The sequence below is a fragment of the Aptenodytes forsteri genome, unplaced genomic scaffold (assembly GCF_000699145.1).
Source record: "Aptenodytes forsteri isolate BGI_AS27 unplaced genomic scaffold, ASM69914v1 Scaffold2, whole genome shotgun sequence".
Taxonomy (NCBI): Eukaryota; Metazoa; Chordata; class Aves; order Sphenisciformes; family Spheniscidae; genus Aptenodytes; species Aptenodytes forsteri.
This window is the reverse complement of record NW_008795695.1, coordinates 5,100,911-5,119,236: the sequence shown is the minus strand read 5'-3', so window position 1 is coordinate 5,119,236 and position 18,326 is coordinate 5,100,911. Positions and strand designations below refer to the sequence as shown.

At 41.5% G+C, this 18,326-nt stretch overlaps 1 protein-coding gene across 1 annotated transcript in view; it reads left to right on the top strand.

Moving 5' to 3' along the window:
* The first annotated feature begins 244 nt into the window (after positions 1 to 244).
* The window catches only part of ADAMTS5 (ADAM metallopeptidase with thrombospondin type 1 motif 5), a 40,847-nt gene continuing 22,765 nt past the window's right edge, over positions 245 to 18,326 (top strand). The window contains exons 1-2 of the mRNA XM_019473050.1: positions 245 to 520; positions 11,996 to 12,128. Of these exons, the coding sequence (XP_019328595.1) occupies positions 251 to 520; positions 11,996 to 12,128 (403 nt within the window). The 5' untranslated portion in view covers positions 245 to 250. The remainder of the gene's footprint in view (positions 521 to 11,995; positions 12,129 to 18,326) is intronic.

Sequence of the window (18,326 nt, the reverse complement as noted above, 5' to 3'; positions counted from 1 at the left end):
AAGAGGAGTGGGAAGTGCTCAAACTTCTCTACTTGCCGGGTCCGAGCCTCCTCTCCTCCTTTTTCCTCTCTCCCCCCCTTTGCCTCCCCAGCAGCAGTGATTTGGGATTTTTTGCCTCTCTCTCTCCTTCCATGTGCTCCCGGCTCTTCCCTGCAGAGAAACACAAAGTTCACACGCGAGCGGCTTTTGTTGACATTTTTTTCTCTCCCACTCACACTTGACTCGAGTTTGGGAGGGAGACGACGCCTCCATGGTCCGCAAGTACGGGAAGGGGCTGCAGCACTACCTGCTCACCTTGGCCTCCATCGCCTCCCGGCTCTACGCCCACGCCAGCCTGGAGAACCACGTCCGTCTGGCCGTGGTGAAGGTGGTGGCCCTGGGGGAGAAGGAGAAGGGGCTGGAGGTCAACAGGAATGCCGCCACCACCCTCAAGAACTTCTGCAAGTGGCAGCACCAGCACAACCGCCTCGACGATGACCACGACGAGCACTATGATGCTGCCATCCTCTTCACCCGTGAGGTAGGCATCACCCTGACCGACGGCGACTTGGTGTCCCTCGAACGATGTGTCGTGGGGTGGTTGGGCTGCGACGAGGCCGCCTTGGCAGCTCTCCAGCCACATTGCTCTGCTTTGCCCAGCCGTTGTCTCCCTGCTCATGCCTTCGGCCTTTCTGTTGCATTGCACTGCATCTCGGGGACACCCGGTACCCACGCACACAGCTGCCGCGGATGGAAGAGGGGTTGAAAACCCAACAAATTGTGTATGCAGTTGTGTGTGCCCCTTCCCCTGCGAGGTCATCCCCACTGCGGGTACACTGTTGTTCATGCCAGTGCGGTGCTGGGACTCCTGCCAGGGTGGAGAGGTGGTGATTTGCCTGATTGGGGGACTCGGCTGAGGCCACCTAACTTATCTCTGCTTGAGAGATGACGTTATTCCATCTTTCCCAGTGAGAAAGCCCCTCTCTCTCCAGGGAGGTGGTCCAGGCAAGGGGCTGATAGCGCTCCCTAGCCTAAATTAGTCCCCAAACAAACCTGCTAGTGAAAATGGTGAAGAACACCTTAAAAGTACACGCGACTTCCTTGTTGAGTGCGGTGAGATGCTATTTCCAGCAAGAATAGCTCCACCACACTGGAAGCCGGCAGCGCTTGTGGTTCAAGAGTAGGACGCAAATGCAAACCGCAGGTAAACAGAGCTGCAGAAGTTGAGTGAGTTGGGCTGGTGGTGAGGGGATGCAGTCTCTTTCTCGTCCCCCAAGTGAAAAATGGGTGTCCTGATCAACTGTGGGTCAGATCCGGCCGGTCTTACCCATGGAGAGCTGTGCCTTCCTCCCTGCCTGGTTGTTACTTAATTGCATTGCCAGAGGTCGTTAAGGGACATTGCTCTAGTAGACATGTGGCCGAGTTTATGCAATGAAGTTCTTCTGTAAGAATATCCCTTCAGCGGTTTGGGTTTGGTGTTTTCTTTTTTTCCCTTCCCCAAGTACGAAAAAAATAGCTGCATGACTTTCCGTTCGTTTGAGTTCTCCTGCTTTTCTACATCATAGGAGCCTGCCAAAAAGGATGCTTTGGATGGTTTGTGGAAGGAGTTGCTCCAGAAGGGGGGAAAAAAGCGCCTGGCTTGCTTTTATAGCTGTAAATAGTTGAAACATTAGGTTCTGTGTCAGTCGGGCATCACTTGTACAGCAGGAGCCTTTTTTAGCAGTTTAAAGCCCATCGGTCTAATTTGCAAGCTTTCTTTTTTTTATCATTATGATCTGAATGAAAGCAGGCTACCTAGACTGGGTCAGAACGCTCTTGCTGTTTTCTATAAACATCCTTTCTAATGGCTTATTAATTGAGCCTGGGCCAGAATCCATCACTTTTCACTAGTGTTTTTCTCTGCCGGTATTCCCATTTATTTCCCTGGGATTTATTACAATTCAGAAACTCTTAGGGTGGCAGACTGTGAATCTTAATATCAATTATTAAGTTAATTTGGATTGAGGTAGGATGTGAATTTTAAGTGCACTTGCTTTACAGATGCTTATCTGTAATTCTTTGCGTGGATGCCCTCCTGCCAGAATAAGAGTGTGCTGCTAATCAGTAACCCACTTTCAAAGACTCCTGAGCAATGCATCTTCCATGCGTAGAGTAACTTCTTTTGGATGTAAGTAGTACCTAAACTAACCAAAACGTCACAGTTCCTGTGGTCTCCTTCCACTCTTAAGATGCAAATATGGCTTGCAGTGTTGCTTAAGGATGTAAATGCTTTGCAAGAAAAAAGCACAGGCTTCCGTTTTCTTGGTTTACATTTTAACACGTTTAACTATGGGATTAACTCCTCCATGCAGTTCAGTATAACTTAATCTGCTTTAAGGATTTGCTGTGTGCACACGCACATTGTTTGGCATTACATTTCAGTATTTGACTCAATAAGAACAAGACTGTAGCTTCCTGCTACATGTGTTCATCATGTTCTTTGCAGGGAGTATGTGTATGCTTACACTTGAAATGTCAACATGAATCTATTTGTTCCTCTTGGAATGTAAACGCGAAAAGGGTTAAAGGATGAAAAAGCATTAGAGATGTTTCCCGGAGAAAACAGCCCCACTTTGAACTAAAGAGAGATTTTTTCCAGTTTAGCTTTTCAATGAGAGGGCAGCAATTGGCAGGAGGATCCAACTTTTACAACTATGTTTTGAACGTATGAAGTACGTCGCTTAGCTACTAGACGCCAAGCCATGGCTGCATGTTTTGATGGGCTCTGAATACCGTCATGCTAATTTTTGAACATCCAGATGTCTTCTTCTAAATGGCTTGGTTTTTAGGCGTGGGGTAAATGTGTCAGGTACATTTTCCGTCCTTGTTTACTAACTGAGGCCACCTTGAACTTTGTGTTTCTGCGTCAACAGAATAATATTTGCAAATCGTTTGTCAGCTGAACGCATGTCCTCAGCTGTATGTAACTGTTTATGTGTAGTTAGAATCTAAATTATGCATGCCTGTTGCCATACAAGTCTCTAACATACTAATTATCTTCGTTCTGGAGTGACATTTACTTGGATGTTATTTTTGACACCAAAAGAGGCTCTCTGAAAAGCTGGTAGCTTTACTTGAGTTCCTTATAAAGGAAGAATCCTGTCAGAATTCAGCACCATCGCTTCCTCCTCTTTTGTTGTCATTACTTGTTTAAAGAGAAATTAATAAGCATTCATAGACTAAGAGTGTGCTGGCAGCTCTCCCTTTTTATAAAGTTAGTACTGACCGTTCAAATTAGTATCATCATCATTCATACTAGGAGGAACTTCCCATGCAAAAAGATTTTTAGGAGGAGATTTACTGATTCCGGATTAAAACATTCACTCGCTTTTGGTCATAATCTGTATTTAATTTTATAAGGGCTTTAAAGCAGTCATGCTGCAGAGCATAGTAAGTAGTAAATAAATACGAACATGGGTTCAGTTCACAGGCAACTGGTGTTAAACCTATTTTAAGGCTCTATATTGCTTATCAGTGGCAGCAAGAACCATGTAACTATCCATTAGCTGCAGTGAATCCGTTTACTCTGTAACTGCAAGGAAAACTACAGCAACGTGTCTGGTCATTATTATCACCTGTGTAGGAAATGGTAAAAACCCTCAATGGGCACAGAAATTATCTATCACTAAATATTGCGGAAACGTAGTTGGGTTCCACAGTGATTATGTAAATTCCCAAAATCTAATAAGGAGAAGTATATTTTCCCAGTGGTCTCAATCTCTCATTTTGACCCACGATGGCCAGTATCAAGCCTGACAGAGGTCTGACTTGTCAGTACCAGGAGGTGGTAATTTTCTAATAAATCCTGTGAGAGCTCTCATTAAGGCGGTTTGGCCTTAACAGCCTTAGAGAATACATGGGTCCCCTGCTGTTCGACTGCTTAGTGGTTGAGTCCTTGACAGCAGCTGTAAATTTTTGGGCCTCCTGACAGCAGCATGCATCCTCAGAGCATCCTCCGTGGAATATGGTGATGCAAGGATTTGATCATCTGGTGGCCAGGTGAGTCCTCCGCCCCGCGCGGCGGTAAAGAAGCGGCTGTGTGGTGGGAAGGAGGAAGAGCTTGTAAAGCCCTCTTCCCCTGGAGATTAGCTCGCTTTGTTCTCAATGGCAGTGAAGTCAACAGCAAATTTAGAATTTAGTCCGTTTCAGGCTTTTTTATTGTGAACAGTTCTCGGAAGCTGGAAACAGGTTATCTTCAGCCTTCAGGTTTTTATGCGTGCAACAAAATACTTGCCAGATTATTTGTCACAGTAGAAAAACATACTAGACGTGACTTGCAAACTGCACTAGAACTCAGACTGTTCTTTTCCGAGGTCTAGCCTGCTCTGCAGTTATCCTCTAGAATTCATCCAGTCTATTTCATTAGTGACCCTTAGTTAAATTTCAAGTGAACTATTGAATGCATTTGGACAAAATCCAATTCTGTTCCTTTCCTTTTCCCCCAATTCTGAATCATGTGAAAATTAAAATAGATATTTCTCACAGTAGATACACGCAACAAGAGCAAGAAAAAATACTTTCCTAAGTGCTTGTTAGCATCATCCGTGACAGTACCATCATGCCGGGCTCTAACCAAAAGTTCATGCTAGAGCCAAAGGCCACTGTCCTGCCTTTTTCCACACAGTAATTACATGGGTCTTGTATGTGTGATTTAGTTTAACTGTCAATCTGACAGTGCTGTTGAAATTTAACAGCAAGCTTCGGATTATCTCAGCTCTATAGATGATAATTTCATTGCGTGGAGCACATGCTTTCTTTGGCTCTAGTTCTTTCTTCTTTTTTTCTTTTCTATACTATCATCTTCCCACAATTATTATCCCATATTAGTAAACAGGTCACTGTACCAACGGTCAATAGAATATATTTCACTGATGTTTGTGACTACTACTCTGAAGAAATTATAATGTGATGTGTCTACCAGTTTCGTAGTGTTTTCACCAATTTTGTTGCAAATCTAATACATTTAGATAATGTCCCTGGGGAAAATGAAGTGGGACATAATTTGTGTGGGAGAAGTAGCGTGATTCACACTAATCTACAGAGACGGTGTGAAGTTTCCCCACAGAGGACCTATGGGTTAGGCAAGTTAAATTGCACATTTTTCCTTGTTCACCAGCCACCAGTTTCATAACTGAAACTTTGTTTGCCCTTCCGCTCCCCATGCAGAGTCCAAATGCCTTATGTGCGTTTTGTCAATATTTTTAAATAATTTGTGGTTTGCATAATGCTGCTGCATTTTCTTTATGTGCTTTAGGAAAAAAAGTTGTTTTGTTAATATGTACATTCAGAGCATAAAAGCTTAACCCAGTTTAGGCTCTATTTCTAATACTTTGTTGCAGAGTGTCCTTGCATGACAAGTGCCTAGGGTCCCCATACCATACAAGGGGAGGGTAAGAACATGCCTAAATATCCAGTCCGGTGAGGAGGTAGTTTCTGAAGCCAGCAAGTATAGCATGCATGTGCTAAACTTAGCCCAACATTGGGTTTTCTTGAATTTCACCTTACCTAGAATTCAGAAACACAACTCTCTACATTTGAGATTCAAATGCCCAAAACTCAGGCCCCTATTTATCATATTAACGTGAAAGGAAGACGACCTCAATTTTTAAGTTAAACTACTGGAGGAAAAGATGTGATTTTTGTTTTGGTAGGTATGGCAGGTATCACCACTCTGGTTTTCCTCGAACGGTAACAGGACTTTGGTCTTTCCTCTCAAAATATGGCCATGGGAGGGCAAAGTAGTCTCCCAGTGAGTCTGATGGGAGTCCTTCCTCGCTTCGCAGTGATGGCCAGGCCCTCTCCCTGGTGCCCTGACCTGGACATCCCCATGACAGAGACCCACCAGTGCCTCAGGAAGAGGAGTTTTCACAGCAGGCTTCCTCCAGGGCAGCCTTCCACCATTTTGGCTTGTAAAGCCTCTTTTTTAAGTGTCGTAGTATCAGTTGAGGGGTAAAATAGACCATGCCCTAATTCTTTTTTTCACCAGTTAGCCCTTATTTCCAGTATACCTTTTGCAGTCTGTCGATTTTGGTCTTGTGCTCCTTTTGCCTTCCAGACATCATGAGCTCTTTGGGTAATACCCGTAATCCTTTCTGTTTGGGTGAACCTTACTTTCCTCCACATGTGCCGTTCTGCGTTGCTGTGACATTAATAAACTTTCACCCACTTTGCAGAGGGGCGCGCGGGAGGGTGGATGCGTGGGTCCCAAATACCGCCTGACCCCACCCTCCCTTTACAGGGCTGTGGTGGGAACGCTGCTGCAGGAAGTCGGAAAGTCGTATTTAATTCCTTCCTCTGCTTGAGGGATTTTAGGTCTGTATCGCCCACCTCCCAGGAGAGGTCCTTAACCAGTAGGTTGTAAGCTGTTCCAGGTGTTAAGGAAACTTTCCACCCCTCTGACCAAAGCTATGTCACTGTTTAGCAAGTAATTCAAGATTCATATGGTGAGAAGGAGAGAAATCGTGACCTGAAGCCGCTGACTGGAGCGCACTGCTTAGAGCAAGGCGGTCTGGGTTCCCAAAGCATGGAGAGAAGACTGTTTCTGTAATTTACCAAAGGACTGCTCAGTGTAAAATACAGAAGCAGGCCAAGGAATAGGAACCAAAAATTAGGTCCCTTCACCAAGCGCTGTAAGCACTAACTGCAGCCTGGGCTAGGGAAACCTTTGGCACATGGGCTGCAACAGGAGGAGCCACAACTCCCTGCACACACGGACACATGCAGACCTTCACTGTAGACCATAGTCTGGTGTAGACCATAGGGCGCTCTCCTAAGAAACATGCTTCTAAGTATCCTCATCCCTGAAAGGAATTTGAAGCTGGATCACCTTCTTACTGGGCAAAGGCTTTAGCTCATGAGCTGTTGTAAAGAAACCAGAAAAGCAAGCAAACACACAGAGATGTAAAAGCTGTTAGCTGTGATGTGCAGCTGTGCCTGATAGAAAGCCTAATCCTGTTGGTTTCCCGTACATCTGATCTGAGAACGTCTGTAGGCTTAGCTTCCCTCAGAGGCAAAGATGGAGAAACTTGAAGCATCTCAACCCCAATCAAGCTTTAGTATTAGCTAAGTGCTAAGCTGTTCAGGACTGTAAAACTGTGGCACTTTGGGGCCCATAAGGTCACAAACCGCAAGCCCTATGAAGGGTAGATAACTCAAAGACCAGAGGATGCGTGAGCCAATTTTGTTCTTCTCCCCTTACATTCCACCAAACTGTCCGCATTGGACAGTTAATCCTTAAATCCTGTTTTGGATCCGGTTCACGGGCTCTGGCCTAATACCAGGTTTCACTAAACAGTTTATTCTTGTTTTTAAGCCTACTGCACAAATCAAAGAATTTCAGGTAAGATAAATTAGTTGCTCCAGCAGGGTGCCACGGCAGTTATCTTCATTCACAACAATGCCACGTATACATGGCAAACGGCCAGCTGCTCTTGATGTACTTACGAATGCCAAGAAAATTTGGCCTTTAATAAGCTGCCTAATTAACTACTAGTCTTATGACGTACAGCTCAGTTTTCCTAAGTCATTCCTTTGCCAAAGCTTAACATCTATGGCCTCCTGTGTAGCAAATGCATTTCCTAGTCATTCTCCTATTTTGAAACTACTGTAATGCAGATCAAGGGCCAGACTCTGCATTCCTTCTTTAGAAATATCAAGAAACACTTATTCTTCGAAGCTTCTGCCACTATTTGCAGGCAATTACATGAGTACACAGATCTGAGTAAGCAATTAACTTTTTAAGTAGCAGCCACACACCAGAGCAAACTAATCATTGGAAACTGATTTTAAGTATCATGTGAGTCCCCGTTTTCTTAGTGCTTTAGCTGGAGTATGAAAAGTTCAGGAGACCCACACAGATTTTTTAGATTGCATCATTACATCAGGGCCTGTTTTTAACAAAATTATTTTCAAGGGAAATAAAAACTTGTAATGTACTCCCAGAAACTTTACTTCATAAAAGTTTGAGACTGCTTTCCAAGACTGCCCAGGAAAACTAAAAATACAGCTATTGATGCTGGTAACAAATAATCCATGGCCAGTACAGCTACAGGAGGTTTAAGTCAAAAGAAATTTTGCCGTAAAGATGTAAATCAGTGGAAGTGTAAACAGGCGTGATTTTCAATAACGTCACTCAAAATCATGCTGTTGGGAAGGACGATGTAGCTAGGGAATGGTGAGTTGACCCGACAGCAAACTTTTCAGAATATTTGTCTCAGAGGTGCCACTTGATAGGCTTCAATTATGGATATAGTATATACTATGCGATGCTATGAATAGAAATATATTAAAGTTCAAATCATGCAGAGGCAAGAGAAATAATAAATGAGACCATGAGTTGAGCACATAATGGAGCTGAGTCTTCAGTAATCTGCCTAAGTGGTTATTGACAATGTCAGCATTAGCTTAAAAAAAGCATCCTCATGCAGTCACTGAGGACTGAAGTCGGCAACGAAAACCAGAAGGCTCAGCACATGCTCTCTGTTCAAAGCGTAGCCAACACATGCCCTGCTCTAGCAGCAGACGGGCAACCCGTAGACATCCCTCCCCAATAACAGCTTCATACAAAGAAGCTAACGCCAGAAAATATTTCCTGTCCTTGTTTCCAAGATCCTTTACAAGCCTCCTCCAGCACTGCCCAGCTGGGATTCGGTAGGCGGCTGCAGGGCTCCCCACACCGCCTGGCTCAGACTGCTGGGGAGGCAGCGTGGATGTGGTCACGGAGCTGGCTGAAGGGAATGCGGCTTTACTGAATCACTGTCCACTGCTTTCTGACTACAGTGCGGTCGCTCTCCTCTCTTCCTCTTCACGGGGATCATTGGTCCCACACCATCTGAGGACAGCTGTTTTCCAGCTGTCCGTGGGGTGTGGGAGGAGCTAGACAATTTTACAGATAAGCAATTTTCAGAATCACTTATTTTCTCCTGTGGGATTTCCTAGGAGCAACTTTTAACTAATACAGCCCTTCAAGAAATTCATTTTGTCTGACCTGAAGTTAAGGTATTTCATAAAGAAAGCCTGCTTTGTTTTGTCTAGACAACTGTTATGCAAATGAGCACTGCCTTGAAAGTTACTAGTGGGATGCTGAGATACGTGGATATGTGTCATACTCTGGGAAATGGTGGAAATGGAGGAACAGCGGTTTGATGAAGTGACTGGATTTGAGAAAAACCCAGGCATGCAGCGTGGTGTGATGTCAGTAACATGTAACATGAAAAGTAACCAAACATTGCTATGTCCGTTAGTGCTTGCATACGTACATAGCTATTTTTCTGATGTCTAATGAAGGTGGTGTAATGCAATCATATGCATAGCTTTCAAAATTTTGAGGGCTGCTTACGGTTAACATCCCTGTCATAATTTTCCATACTCCACACATCCCATCAGAAGTAACTCTTAAGGAAGTTTATGAGATTGCCTGCTTAGAACAATTGTATTCTTTTAATTATACTTGTGTCATCAAATCCGGAGAATCATTGTGAGGTCTGGTTGCATCTGCTGGTATAGCTTCATAGCCATATCACTGGCATAGCTTCTTTTTGTGTGCAAATGGAAATAAATCATGCACTGGCATAAGACATTTGTGTGCCGATATAATTGTGCCCGCACTGGAAGCAGTACTGATGTAAGTATCTACGTAATAATGACACCTAAATACAAGAAAAGACCAAATGACACAGAATCTGCCTGCAGAGACAAGGCCTGAATTAATGCATTTTATACTATTATTGGCACTGTCAACCTGAGAGTAATTTAGACCTCCTCCAGTAAGCTGCTTTCTGTCTGATCTATGTGCTTTTTGGTACTTGTGTAAGAATTCCAGTTCAACTGCTTGTGTGGATTCAATTCAAATTGCACTAATATGAAGGTATCTTACTTCCTATACAGCTTACACTCATTTATTTAGACCAATTATATCACCATGAAAAGTTATTTTTATTGGTACTATGCACATGCATTTTTTCTGAGTTTTGTTACTCATGCTGCTGTAGGTAAACCACTTACAGTTACATTTACATAGAGTTTACTCTATGTAAAATGCACCCTTAGACTGAGAGGGCGAGATTCAGAAGTGATACATAAAGGCCTAAATGGATATGAACCCAAGCAAAAGTAATAGGAGTTTAAGGATTATATCTTCCTTGTTGAATATGCCCCAGATGTTTGATGCTATGGTAACATGACCTCACTTAGGGCCTCTTCCAACATTGGTCCCGAGATGCTGAAAATGATATGAAGTTTATTTGCCAAAATAAAACCAGAAAAAAATTGCCTTTCTTTTAAAGTACTTGAAAATGGGCGTCCTTATTCTGTACCTTCCCATAACCCATGCAGTGCCAGAAGCAAAGTCTGGGGAGCTAATTGGATGTCAGGGGTGGGAGCCAGTGGGTTAGAGAGAAAATTGTCTGCATATTATCTGCATTGCTACAGAACAGAAGTTTTTCTTAAACCATGCATTATACCTGTGAAAATTTGGGAATTGAAATACTTCTGAACTTTATTCCTTCTCTTCTTGTGAGGCTGTTTTGTTCATTGGTACTGCGGCATTTAAATCTTGACATTAAGTAGCACCAAGAGTGCACTTAACGAAAAGAGTTCCCAGACACCTGGAAGCCAGAACTGATCCCGAAATTCTCGCTCCGTATATGTAATACTGCTATGTAGCTTGAAAAATTCTTTATTTCATCTTGGGGGGAAAAAATACACTTTTGTTTGGTAAAGAGATGCTCTGTCACAGTATCTGTGAACTCAGTGTGTTTTTCTTTGACTTCAGTGGGATTTGAATCCTGTGTATTTTCAAGTTTGCCTAAATTTGAAACTATCATAATCAGTGAACATTGTTGACCTGAAGCCTCATAAAGGATATCTGTTATTCAGATGGCTTAATTGTGAAAGGCTTCATAAAAGAAAGTCATTATAAAAGGAGATATGAATGGAAGAAGAGAGTCTTAAAAATGAAGGGGAAAAAGATACTCTTTGATCATTTTGATAATAACATTTGATAATACTGTCATGCCTTGAAACCGACAATTTCATTCAACCACAATGAAATGTTGAAGTGTTCAAAATAACATGGTACCTACTTTTCCTTCTCAACCAAAAAAGCATATATACGTACATTCAGACTAGTATTCTTCCCTCTGCTTCAGCAGAAGCACTGAAAAGTTACTGCTGATGATTAAAACACTATGTCTGATCAAAGCTGCCTTCATCATTAGCATTAGCATTAGCATTAGCATCATTATCATCCTGGAATGGAAAGAAAAAACCTGATGCTACCTGCATGGTTTTTGGAGACACCCCATACCTACAAGTAGGAAACATGATCAAGTTGTTGCGCTAGTAAGACTAGGAATCAAGGGATTTTTACACTCTGCCATATCACTGACTCTTTAAGCAATCTCTGAGAATTGCTTAAATACTTGGTATATTGGGTAATACATTATTAATCATTGTACTGCTTGACAGATGTGACATGAGGTTTAATATATTACAATCTAATTTCTTTAAGTGCAAGTATAAGACTTGCCTTTGGAAAAGAATGGTGATCTCTGGTTCAAGGACTGATCAGGAACCTGAAGTGTTCTCTCTGTGCCTTGGTTCACCTTCTGTAAATAAAGAGAATATTCTATTTTTATTGTCAATGAAGAAATGCTTCTACAGCATGTATTTTGAATACCTCACTCAATGCAAGTTTGAGCGTCTGTATGCAGTGCAGAAATACAAATTTAACTAACAATAATCAATTACAGAACGTATCCAAATCCCCTTAAAGTCAATGAAAATACTCCCACTGACTTTACCAGGGGTGGGATTGGGTCATCGTGCTTTTAAACTGCATTGACATCTTTAGATGGAAGCTTATACTGATGTTTTTATCCAGGTTCTGCTGTTCGCAAAGGGCTGGTGACTTTAACCTGTTGTTACCTACGGGTGTAAAAATTTATTTTAATGATTTTTTTTTTCCCTTCCTGGGCAGGATTTATGTGGGCACCATTCATGTGATACTCTGGGAATGGCAGACGTTGGGACCATATGCTCTCCTGAGCGCAGCTGTGCAGTGATTGAAGATGACGGCCTCCATGCAGCTTTTACAGTGGCTCACGAAATTGGTATGCAGTGCCTTTTCTGTTCGCTTGCCAAATCAAACACTTGTAACAGCTGCATTAGTAACCAAAATACTTCGCAATTAATTCCAGATTTCCCCTGGTCCAGATACTCACTTGGGGATTAAGGCTGTATACATATGCACTTCAGGGTTAACTAATAAGGGATCAGAAGGCAAGTGAAGGCGCACAGTAGGTGTTTCCTTTCTGACAGTGTTGTTTCTAAGCAGTAGTTGAAGTGAAAATTCAAAGGCTGCTGCTACTGTCCAAAGATGTCAATACGTGTCCCTCCTGAGAAAGCATTTGGCCCGTCTATTGTAATTCGCATGCATTTAGTGCATGCACAGTGGAAAATAACTCACCTTTTTGAACTACTTGCATGCTCTACTGTTACGAAACTTTTTCTTGGGACAATGTGTTACCTGCAGAGGAGGGCTTTTGTGGAAAAAACAGAATTCTAATCTCTTTCTAAGGGTATGAAAATTCCACCTTTATGGTAAAATATGGTACTAATGTGAACCCTGAAATAAGTGAAATAGTATTTAGGTGATAAAGGTTTGGTCAAAAAAGCTGTTTAACTTTGTTTCAGTTTCCACCTCAGTGGACAGCAGTTTAATGTAGGAGCCTTACATGCACCGTTCAGAAGGATTTAACGTAGAATTAGTGACAGAAGAAAGTTCATATTCTGGGATATTGCGTCTGTCATGATACATTCCTTCGGAGAGACTGCTGCCATCTTGATTATTTTTAATTTACTAATGCTTTGTGAGCTGTGTTCACTGGAAATACATTTGGTGTGAGGGCTATTCACTTCGGTGAGTGAACAGCAATTTAAAAGTGGAGATCATTCTTTTTTTAACATTCTTGGAAGGAAATAACAAGGAAAGGAGGACTTTCAGAGAGAGCCAATTTCTGAATTGCCTTGTACCTCATGCCAAACCAAAGTAAAGTTTCCTTTGGGAATATCATTGCAGTAGTTCAATTTTCAAGTAGCTAGCAGGTAGAGCCCAAGAGCTGTGTGCCTTATATATACATCTGGCTCAGCAACTGGAGGTCACCAAGTATGAAAAAGCAGCTGGCATGTCACTGACCTGACCCTTCAACGATTAGTGAACCTAACCCTACTGCTTTTATGGTGCTACAAAGAAATGAAGTAGTAGTGGCTGGAGAGGGATCATGTGGTGCATGAAAACATAAAATGTTGTGGCACAATGAGTCCCCAAAACAGAAATTTTATTTTAATAAACAAGAATATAATTATAAAAGAAAAAGCCCTCTGAAATCACTAATTCAGAGCATTTGGAGATAAGTACAGCAATACATCAAATACCACTTCACATCAGGTGAGTTTAGTGGCATCAAACCTGGATGCTGTGAAGCTAATGACCCGTCGTGAATCTGGTCTAGAACTGGGACAAGTAGATAGATTGGCAAACTTAGCCTATCACTCCAAGGCCAGTCTGCTAGAGGGACTGCTTGTATTTTCTTGCCTCCAGAAGTGATGCTTACTGCTGAAGGTTAGTGGGCATGGGCGAGGCTGGGTGAGGGACCTTCTTGTGATGCCAGTGTTGATATATCTGGTGTGTGAAGAGGTGAGTAATGTGTCTCGACTACCATTTTATCAGCAATAAATACATGTTTAGATAGATTAAAAATGAAAGAACATAGATCAGTAAAGATAGGGATGAGCGGTAAATATACATATTATTACCTTGAATTCCACACAAAGAAAATGTAAACAAAAGTGAATTATTTTTAGTGATCTAGAAGCACATTTTTGAAAAAGAGCCATTTTCATACCTAGACATTTACAGGAATCTGTAAAAGGTATAATTTTCAATGTAAAAAAGGCATGAATTGAAACGAATAAATAAGTACCCTAATGGACAAAAAAACTCTAGTTTGAGGTTGTTTAAAACAACATCCCCTTTTTTTTCTCCTCACCGTAAGATTTTAAGAAAGGAGGGGTGTCAAGTCACAGAATGATCTTTGTGTGTGTGGCCTGAAGTGGGAGAAGTTGAGAAGAAAACACAGCTAAAATTGCTTGAGTACTTACATTAAATTAAAGGTCAAAAAAGGATGAAAAATAAAAGTGTGGCATGGATACCCTTTAGTTAAGCACTTTGGGGAAAACCTTGCTTTATTTTATTTGGAGACCAGATTTCTTCCTACAATTCAGAAGTCTTAAAGTTCCCCCTGTCCTGTGGGTAGGGTGTAGCTTTAATTTTTCAGCAGCTTAGTTACTTGCTGGCATTTACCTGGCAGCATAGGAGATGCCCTGCAAGACAGAGGGGATGCTAAGGGCTCTAAGCCTAAGATGCTCCTTTCTGTCAGTAGGAAGAGCAAGGTGAGCCGCTAAGTGAATCAGAGTCACCGTCTGCAGTTTTTTAAATAACCCTGCTGCGTGTGCATGTGCAGCAGATGCAGCATCATTAACACGGACTTGAGCTGGAGAATGGCTGTGTGTCCTCACTTTGACTTCCAAGGGGATCTGAATGCTCTTGTTTCCTCTCTGAAGGTTCCAAAAGCATTTTTGAGGAGCAGATTCTTTCTCTGGAAGGCAACCAAAGTAAATGGAACGGCAGCTCGACCAAACAGGACGATGCACAGCCCAGGGGCTCAGGTTGGATTCATGCTTAGGAAGCCAAAAAGCAGCCTGCTACAGAATAAAGCCTGCTGCTTCTGTTGCCAGGGTTTCTACTACATTATGTGTTAGATGTTTATTTTATTTCTTTCAGATAAAATAGATGGATTTTGACCAGTGGTTTTTAAGGGGGAGAGTATGAATGAGCAGCAATAACAGGCAAAATCTCCAAAGGGCTGTAAACAAGAGCACAGAAAGAAAGAGATGCAACCAAATTCTTAGTACAACTGATTAGCTGACAATAAGAGGTGGAGATCCATACATAAAGATTGACAAGGTAGGACCTGAATCTTGTCCTACTTGTATGTAGGAAAATCAGGAATAATTTATCTCCAATGTCAAATGCAGAAAATAAGGATAATGCAACAAAGAACAGGAGGAAACCTTGTGACTTTGAACGTGATAATCCAGTTTGTCCTCAGAATAAAGGGAAGAGGTGCTAATAGCATAAATGTTATTTTTAAATCATAGCCTGTCAAGACACCCAGCCACTAATGGTAAATCCATATACCGTTATTTTCTAGCAAGGGGACATGCTGCTATCAGTCTGGACAGCAGTAGCTTTGCTGTCACAAAAACAGTCTTCTGGATTCTTGCCTGAAATCATCAATTCAGCTCCATGTTGTGGCATATGGATGTCTTTTTTGACTTTAAGCAACTCCTTCAGCTATGCCTCCATAGCTTTGCAGGGATATCTGAGCTAGCTTAGGCACAGTATGTAGACATTCTCCAAGTCTTTGTTATCATCAGCCTATTGTCTGTAAAAAAATGATGTTTCCTTATTTCATGCACTTCCCTGCTTCGCAGAGACATCTGGAGAAAAGCATTAAAGAACCTATGATTGCTCATAATCTCAAAATTTATTTAATGTTTTTCATAGGTCAGCACTTGCATATTGCTTCTCCATATATCCCTTATTAAAATAGCCATCAGGAAACAAGAATAACTAGATTCTGACTCTAATACTCTGGACTTTTGGGTTGGAGATTTGTTGCTTTTACAGTGTTGAATTATAAGCCAACCTGTGCATCCCCTGAAGATAAGCATCATCCAACATCACCAACAGACACAGTCAATCAATTTGAAGTTACGTTTAACATCTCTTGCGATGGGATATATCCAATAGATGACAATTCCTTGTTTAGTAGACTGGTGTTGCATTTTGTGATGCAGTCATGGTCAGAAGTTTCTGCTGACTTTGGCTTTTCCTATGCTGGAGTCCCGCATGCTTCGGTACAGACAGCCCACCATCCTAAAGGGTTTATCATCATCTACAAAAACAAAATGAGAAGAGTTCAAGAGAAAATAAGTGGAGCTACTGCTCATTTTATCAGTAGGTAATTTCCCGAAATCACAAAGGAAGTCTCAAGGAAAGCCAAGGATTAAACTTCTCCCTTGAGTTTCGATCTAGTCCTTAAATACTGAAGCATCCTTCCTGCAGTCTTTAAGCAGGCAAAGCTCCAGTTTAGTTCAATGAGAGTTACATGGGTCTAGTAACTTAAATTATATGTATCTTTATTCTTTCCATCAATCTTGAAGAACTTTTCTATTTTCTTTTTTTTTTTTTTAAGAGGAGATACAGAGAGAGCACTGCCTTTTTGCTCAGTGGTAATGTTCATTTGACCTTTTGCAAAGTTTCTATTTCTCTGTTATGCAACCACGCTGGCATGCTATTACTCCTTCTATCCTCCTGAGTAATATGGTTTACTGATGTTCTTTCCAAGTATTTTATTTTTAGAATATAGCTTTAAAATTGCTACATGGAACTAATTAAACCTCTGTTCATTAGTTTTCTTTTATCTTTTACATGTGACTTTAGAGAAGGGAAGGCCAAAGGAGGGCATAAAAGCAGTCTTCAAATATATTAAAAAAAATCGTTGCGAAAATTTACGTAATAAATCATTCTCCGTGTCCACCTGGGACAGCACAAGGGGTAATGGTCTTAAATTGCAGCAAGGGAGATTTACTTTAAGCATTAGCCAAAATCATCTAACCAGAAGGACAGTTAAGGGCAGGAATGAATTGCTTGGGGAGGCTGTGAAATCTCCCTTACTGGAGGTTCACAGGAGCCGCCTGGCTAAAACAGCTGTGGCTTAGGGGATGCTGATCCTACCCTAGGGTGGAGGGATGCACAAGATGGCTTTTCAGGATCTCCCCTCAGCCTCATTTTCTATGGTTATGTGAAGTTATCACAACTTCCTCCACAGCTATACTGTGTAACACCTAAAATGAAGGAACTGTACAGAAACTAAAACTAGAAAATAACGTGTTTAATACCAAATCTTTTTCAGCATGCCGTCATTCTGTGGCATCTGCCACCACTGAGGACAGAAATATCACGAGCGTGGTCAGCAAAGTGTAGTGCTTTATTAGAGAGCATAGTTTTATGTAAAGAAGCCATTTTAGAGGTGAGGTATCACTCCTGGGGTCCCTACTCAGGTGGTTCACTGGAATACATCAAAATACCATTTTGCTGAATTCTGAGTGGATTGAAAGTATTCAGAGCCTGAGCCTGTATGTGAGTTGTAAGCTTCTGTAGAAAGAGAACCATGTCTACCATGTCTAACCTAGTAACCTTTATAGCAAACTGTATGATTCTGACCGTTCTTCAGAAAAAACTGAAACCAAGAACAATGTGTATGATATTTAAATGGTAGTCTTGCTTTTAATGTCCATAGAAGAGTAAAAAAATACTCTCATTCCATATTTTACCACGTGCTCATTTTATATACACTCAGAAGTAACTAAATACAGTCATTTCTTCTTTTCCACTGCTGAACATGTAGCCCTTTGATTTCAAGGCTGTCAAGGTAAAGCAGATAAAGACAAGCTTCAGACCTGACAGGTACAAATCTTTTGTAGCCTTTCATTTCAAGGGGGATACATTGCCAGGGGCACAGAATCTCATAGGCACATGAAAAATGGTGAAGGTTGTCTAACTTTTGTATTATATTTCCTTCATGACAGATGAAGTTTAGGCAAATATCCAGGTAATCATAATTAGGCAGATTTGCTTTCTTAAAACAACAAAAAAGAGAGAGAGAGTACACTCATCCAAGTCTTCTCTGATGACATACATCAGGAAAATCGCTTGATTCCTTCTCTTTGAACATTTTTCAAAGTTCTATCTAAACTTCTGCTTATAAAAGCTCTTGAATTAAGCGCTCATGGACATATCCTCTTTGGTTAAGAGAAAAGATGGGCAGTCAAAGTTAAGCCTTCACAAGAGGTGAAGAGTGGGGCAGAAAATTTAACTGATGCTTCGAAAAACTAGTATCAGTTGTACAAAAGGTTGCTGGTTAAAATTTTGGGTAAAAATTCTTGGCTTGCCCAACAATTTTTTGGTTAACTTATATGTAATATATAATTGTTCCACCTGCAGCACACATGGTGCTTAAAACAAACCTTTTTTAGTGAAGCTGAGACAGTTTGTATGGAAAAGTGGAGAGACAGAAGGGGGAAATTTATATGATGTAGAAAAATTGAATCCTCAGGTTCTGAATATGCTTGAGCTTTTCTTTATCTACCACGTACTTTTAAGTCTGAGTAGACTGGGGATC